Source organism: Notolepis coatsorum, assembly GCF_963971535.1.
Source record: "Notolepis coatsorum genome assembly, chromosome: 18".
NCBI lineage: Eukaryota > Metazoa > Chordata > Actinopteri > Aulopiformes > Paralepididae > Notolepis > Notolepis coatsorum.
This window is the reverse complement of record NC_140182.1, coordinates 13,527,104-13,534,387: the sequence shown is the minus strand read 5'-3', so window position 1 is coordinate 13,534,387 and position 7,284 is coordinate 13,527,104. Positions and strand designations below refer to the sequence as shown.

General features: G+C 44.0%; 1 protein-coding gene across 5 annotated transcripts in view; it reads right to left on the bottom strand.

Moving 5' to 3' along the window:
- Positions 1–1,446: 1,446 nt before the first annotated feature.
- Positions 1,447–7,284, bottom strand: part of LOC311245225 (uncharacterized protein) — a 50,850-nt gene continuing 45,012 nt past the window's right edge. For 4 of the 5 annotated variants that reach the window (XM_084335051.1, XM_084335052.1, XM_084335053.1 and 1 more), the window contains exon 14: positions 1,494–1,623. In XM_084335051.1, the coding sequence (XP_084191177.1) occupies positions 1,609–1,623 (15 nt within the window). In that variant the 3' untranslated portion in view covers positions 1,494–1,608. Of the gene's footprint in view, positions 1,624–7,284 lie in introns of all 5 variants that reach the window. The other variant, XM_084335054.1, reaches the window with a different exon arrangement.

Here is a 7,284-nt window from a genome sequence, read left to right as displayed (position 1 = left end):
TTCTCCTATAGTCAACTCAAAGTATAGGTCCCTGTAACAGTCAAAATAATTTTTTGTAAGAAGAAATTTTTTACAGGTTATTTTAATCAATCACACCACACAAAAGAAGGCAAAACAAAATAGAATTATAAAATTGAGTGGAAACGTCTCGGCAGCGGATTTTTTTGGTTTCGGTGTGAATGATGCACTTTAGGCATTTTAAACATTGAGAGCATCTGAAGTATACAATTATATAGATTTTATATAAATATGTACAAACAAAAACAAAGTCTGTAGAAACATTCATGTAAAAAAAATAATAAAGAACACACGCGCACACACACACGCACGCGCACACACACACACACACAAACAACACATTAATTCCAAGAGAAGAAGCTTGAGAACTCAATAACTTATGAAGCCATAAAAAAAAAAAAAAAAACAATGGCTGAAATAAAAAACAGAATCATGATCAATACAGTATGTTTTTTTTTTCTTTCTTTCTTTTACTCCGTCGTAAGTCTCGGTTGCAGAGCCAATACTCTCGCGCGGGTAATAAGATAGATAGCACCAGCAAAAATATGCACCTCAGTGCTGACGTGAATCACCCTCTAACAGTAGACACGTCCAGGGAGTGAACACGCAGTACCAATAATAATAGAGACTGAATAAATTAGTGTCAGGCCTTGTACAGGTATTTACAGGGTAAAATACAGGGCTGCTGCTGTGAGAGAGAGACAGAGATAAGAGAGTGAGATAGAGAGAGATGCGGAGTGGATGGATGGGTGGGGATGTGATGGAGCGATGAGTCATTATGGCAGTGGGGGGGGGGGGGGGGGGGGAGAGAGAGTCATTATGGCAGTGGAGGTCACAGCAGTCTTGCAGCACATTAAAGGGGAGACAGAGATCAAACTCCGGCACATTCATCAGGTTAGACCAGTGATTTTTCAAAGTCGGTCCTCGAAACCCATGTATGCGAGTTTCTTTTTCTTTTTTTTCTTCCTTTTTGCACCTGCTAACCTAGTTGCTTGAGTTTCAGTTGCATAGCTCATTGACAAAACTTCCCAGGACATGTTGCAAGCTACAGTATTTCCAACAAAAGGTACTTGATAAAAAAAAAAAAAAAAAGGGAGGACGACGTGCGATTTGCGGTGTACGTCAAACCCCCCTCCCTCCCCCCCCGGCGAGCAGTATGCCGTGACAAATAAAACTCTTGACTTGACTTGAGCAGCTCGGTTTGCATGTGAATCCGATTCTAAACAAAAGTGGACCCGGTTTGCGTGAAATGGTAAACACGTTGGCGACTGTGTGCGTGTGTGTGCGCGCGCGTGTGGATGTGCGTACAAGGTGGAAATAAATTGAACTGTTAACTGTTGGTGGGGAGGGGTTTATCAAGTAAACAATAAAAGGGGGTTCCCTCGAGGTGGTGAAGATGGCGGGCGCTCAGCACACGACGTTGGGGCCGCCGGTGGGCCCGTCCCCGCCCAGGTGGGCCCGTCCCCGCCCAGGTGGCCCGTGGCCCGGTCGAAGGCCGCGCGCACTGCTCTGCGGACGCTCGAGGACCGCCCCTCCGTCAGCTTGATTCTGTCGACCGTCTGGTGGACGCCGAAGGGAACCATCTTGGATCTAGGAAGCCATTGCCTGAGGAGAAGATTAGATTGGAGTCAAATGTATTGTCGTCATACAGCACGAAAGGAGTGCAAATGTAACAGTAAAGTGCAAAGTGCAATAGTAATATACAATGTACAGGTGATTAAACTGGGTATAAAATATGTAAATTAGTAGTACTGGGTGTAGTGCTAAATGCTCAGATTAGCGAGAACTCCGGGACAGTTAAAAAATCGAAACGGTTGACGTTTGTATTGGTAGTTTTTTTTTTTTTTTTTTTTTTTTCTCCGCAAAAGAGAATTCCAACACAGGATCCATTCTGGTGAAAAACACACCCGGTGTCGGCGAGAACGACGACGCTATATATCCGTTACACGACTCCACCGGGGTTCCTTTCATTTTAGAAGAAGAAGAAGTCTTTATTTGTCATTCAGATTAACACACGCATGCGAGTTGGGCGACCCACAGGAACACACACACTGAGTCGCCGATGAAATGTCTCTCTGCACTCCCTTCCCCCCCAAGGGTAGGCAGGAGCAGACAAGGGCTGCGGCGTGGGGCCGCGCCCGGGGACCAATCCAAGTGCTCCTGTCCGTCTTGAGGCGACAGGGTTAACCCTTTCACTGCAACACTACCAAACGGTTAACCCTTTCACTGCCACACAACATCAGGTTAACCCTTTCACTGCCACAGGGTTAACCTTCTGTAGTGTGGCATGGCGCCGGAGCGTCATCGAACCGGTCCGTTGAAGACAAGGAAGTCCAAGCGGAAGAAGCAGACACAGGCGAGCCGAGGAGAAGACACGATCGCTACGCCAGACAAGGCTGTCAATGACGCGCAAACAAACGCTAAAAGAAGCTTCACTAATCACACTCATCGTCACAGAGATATTATCCCCGAATCTGGACCCCGGTATGGTAATCCCAATTCGGGGGCATCCGGAGACATGCTGAACCGTAGCGTCGACAAAGAAACAAGTCTAGTCTACCGTAGAAAGATAATGCGTGAGGAGGATGAGAGCAGGGAGAGGGAGGAATTACTGTGAATGCTACCGTTCAGGAGCAAACAATGCAGTGTTCTCCCCTGCGAGTGTCCAGGCAGGCTGCCAGGGTCGAGCGGAATAACCAATCCATTCATTTGGAAATCAATAAGCATTTGCGTTTCGGAGCATCTTATGCAGCACTGATCGGAAATGTGAGTCGACCTCCGTGTCGTTGCCTGGGAAACCCCTCGACTACGCATTTTTTTTTATAATTACTTTAACTGCAGAGAGAAAGTCGAGTGGACCCGAGACCCGTCCTCTTCTTCCAGGCTTCTCGAGGTTAAAGTACATTTATGACATTTATATATTTTCTTGCGGAACCAGGCAATGCCGCTGTATTATTAGTCTCTTTGTTTGTATGGCCTCGGTACGGCACCAGCCTCGTCGGAATCTGAATGTGTTACCGTAACCGATAACGCTCGAGGGTCTCTGGATCTCCGCTCCAGCGCACATTTTGACACTTTACTGGTAGATCATAAGAGCGGGCTGGGCGATGGGAGTCAGACGGTAAGCATAAGGTTTACTTACGCCGTCCTTTCACGCACAACCCTTGAAAACGAAGTACCGGACGGTATTATAAACGTAATCATAAAGTCCTGGTAGCAGAGAGTGAATCAGTGTGTGGGGCGGGGGAGCACTTGGAAGAAGGTGAGTGGGAGTGAGTGAGAGAGAGAGTACAGGAGAGAGTAAGCCCAGTGATGGAGATGGCCTTGCACAAGCAATGTTATTATATTTATTGTCTGAGAGAGAGAAGACCTGCCAACCTTGAGGAAAGGCTTGTAGTACCATCATAACGCACTAGTAGAAATGTAATTGAAAATTATTTGGTTTGGTCGGTCATTTCCATGAACATTTTAATGAATGAACGTTATCACGGTTTCAGATAGTTTAGGCTACCATAACGTTTTACAGTTATGTTATAGCAACTCTATACCAGACATCTAATGCCAAAATGTGTTGTTTTAACAACGTTTCGAGGGCTGTTTCTCTGCTCTCCTTTTGTCTTGCTTGGTTTTTCCACATGCTTGTTTTGATGTGACACATTTTGTCTTTGCTCTCCTTTCTTTCATGTTTCTTCATTCCGACTTCAGGTTTTCAGTTTGCAGTCTCTCCTCATCCAGCTCTCTCTTTTTCCCTTTCTAGGAATTCCTCTTGCATATGTTTGTAAACAATTACTGTTGGCTAGTTGTTCCCCAATGCTTTGTTATCTCTGATTCACTGATAAGCCTTTTCGTTAAGGCCTCTGCATGCTACAGAAACTGCAAAGCAACTGCAACACAACATCGACAAAGCAACGGTGTTGCAGACACTCTGCCTTTATGCTTCTGCAACATCGATGTGCAGCCTATGCAACATTGTACCCCGGATGTAGCTAGGTTCCCTAGATCGATGAAACTTCAATTCTCAACCAACCCATTGATAACAAGCAGAAAAAGAAGCATTATTTTTACTTCCGGTCGGGGGATTTAAAAATAAAAGAGCGACGTCTAAAAGCACCGTAAATACGTTTATTTTGTACATTATCTAACGTTAACACGAACCTTTGCTAGTCGAAATGACGTTTATTTTGTACATTATCTAACGTTAACAGGAACCTAAACTAACTTTAGATTAGTTTAGGTTCCTGTTAACGTTAGATAATGTACAAAATAAACGTATTTACGGTGCTTTTAGATGTCGCTCTTTTATTTTGAAATACCCCAACCGGAAGTATTATAGTGTCTGTTGCTAGCAGCTTAACTTTTGTCGGCCGGTTCTGTGCTTTTTCGAGCTAACGTAACGTCATTAGTTTCCAATGGAGAGGAGAGAAAGACCTCGGCTCACATGCAGCTCAAACTACCTGTTGGAATAAATTAATTGATTGATGTTTAACTTGTCCCCGTGTGTGTGTCCAGTCATTTCGACTAGCAAACGTTGTATTTAACGTTACCTCAGGATACCATTGTATTTAGTTGGTTAGCTATGTAGCTAATGTGGATAGCATTTTGAATAGCACCAATGCTAGCTGGCTGGCTACAGCTTTATTTACTAAATTATGGAGGCTTTTTAATCGTCAAGGTAAGAGAGGATTTGTCATGATCAACTGAAGGCATATGCTATGGAACAATATGTGCTTGGGTTTTCAGAAAAAGGCCAGCTATGTGACGCTAATTATTTAGCCTCAACGCTGGCTGGCTACAACAATGGAGTATTCTCTGCGGGACCAATATTATTCTATGACAGCCCTGCCCCCATTCACTACCAACCAATCACTGCTACGCAATATCAACGCAACGGTTGTTTAGATTAGATTTGGGGGAGATGTACGCAACATCCTCCCAACACAGTCTACAAGACCCTCTGCAACAACCGCGTTGAAATCGCGCTGATGTTGTGTTGCAGTTGCTTTGAAGTTGCTGTAGCATGTAGAGGCCTTTAGGGATGCACCGATCCGATATTGGTATCAGCCGCCGATATCAGTAAAATTGCTGGATCGGGTATCGGTAAAAAAATATATATATACATATATATCGGATTTTTTTTAAATATATACCGGTATATAAGAAATAAAAGAAATAACCATTCAGTACATTTATATCTATGTGTTAATTTGTTACATTTAGTTTCACTAAGTTAGGAAAGTAAAGTTTAAGTCAAGCCTGGTGTTGCCTTGCACAAAAGAATGATCCCAGTCTCTTCCACACAGTGACAGTGAGGCATACAGTTTATTAATTGAATGAAGTTTATTTTCTGTCTTTGTTTACAACAAATCAAAAACACACTTGTGATCCTTTACAATTCTTAAAAACAAAATATATTTTAATGTAATTTCTTTTTTCTTTTTTTTTTAACTTTTTTGGGGGGGAAATTGGACAATGGGTATCGGATCGGTATCGGTATTGGCCGATACCAAAACCCAGGTATCGGTATAGAAAAAGTCGGATCGGTGCATCCCTACTTTTCGTCTTGGCTTGACATTGTATTTCTGCATTCTGACTTAATTTCAGTTCAGTCATGTTAGTGCTCTCCATTTTTCTCAGAGACCTGCCATAGGCCTACAATTGCATTTAATGATTAGTTGAGCTCAGCTGATAGATGCCACAGCAGCGCTGCCGCTAATGACCCATTCAATCCTCCTGATCTAATGTTACCCCAGAGTACAAAGTGTAAACAGACAAGACGACATCCGCTTTTAGCCCCTGGCTACAAAACACTGTTTGTTAACATTACAGCTAATGCTAGCTGAACACCGGATTCTACCAAGCATTCGCCCATTGTGTGCTTCCTCTATGTGTCAGGCTGCACTGAAGGGTAACGTTAGGAACACCGAATGGCAGCAAAGTCGCTAGGAAAGCTAACATTTAATGTACGAGAACGAACGAGAGCACATTAAGTTACTCAACATTTATGCTAACGTTACCCCATGAACGTTCTCCCACCCATTGACAATTATTTGCTACGTTAGCATTGGTTTATCACACTGTAGCCTTAAAGGAACACGCCAACATTTTGGGAAATTAGCTTATCGTCTTCTCCAGAGAGAGACAAGAAGATAGATACCAGTTTTCTCTCGGTGTGTTCAGTAGAAAGCCATCTGGCTGCATGTTAGCCTAGCTTAGCACAATGAATGGAAGCGGACATAGAGAACGGGTAGCCTTTGGGATCGGTGTTAGTTGGACAATGCGTAGGCTACCCGTATGTGTTCCTTTAAGTCTCGTAACAAGGTAAATCATGTCATATGCGAGCTATGACTAACTAGCTAACAATAACGTTAGCGTAAATCTTTATGAATGTTTTCTAAAGCGGGCGAGGCTTTGGAGGCATCCTTATACGTTCTGATTGGTATGGGTGTCAAAAGGGATTTGAAAATATTTCCAACTGCCCAAAATCAATGGCCGCCTATTGCTCCTTTAAACCTCCGTCACATTCTGAGCCCGGATAAACCCTGTATGAATTAAATGGATTCTTTAAACATTTACACTTGCCAGTGTCACCTCCTCCTTTTTGGAATCTAGAGCACTGCTACACAGAGTGTAATGAGTCGATTTATCCACTCATACTGTATAGCAGTGGTGCCCAACCAGTCAACCTCGATCGACCGGTAGATCACACGCTGGTTTCAAGTAGACCGTGAGATTATTTAGGTAGGCGACAGTGGGGTCGCGCATTGGCAAAAAAATAATGTCTCGCCCCTGCATCAACGGAGGCACAGTATTCCAATACACATCTCATACATCAGCGCAGGCGCCACGTCTGGTCTTTTGTGAGTCAGAGGAGCGCAAAGTGCCGCAACGTGCATGCGCGAGCGTGCGTGACAGCCCTGCGCAGGTATATCGACCACCTGGTCTTTTGTGAGTCTATGTGTACTCAGATATTTGTGATCGACACTGTCACGTAACTAAAGCACTTCCAGGGGGGGGACTTTCCAGGCCAAGCATATAAAGCTGATTTGATTCATTTAACCTGGACACTCGCAACCAGGGGCGTAGCTGGGGGGGGGTTAGGATGATTCCAAGGGCCCAGCACTGGGGAGGGGGCCCAGAGAACACTATTATTATCTTTTTATTAATATGGTTTTATTATAGGTGCTTGTTACTTTGTTTGACAATATGAGCACCCCTCCCTTCTTTCATTGCATGGTTCAGTCCACATACACAGCAGTGCACAGTGCG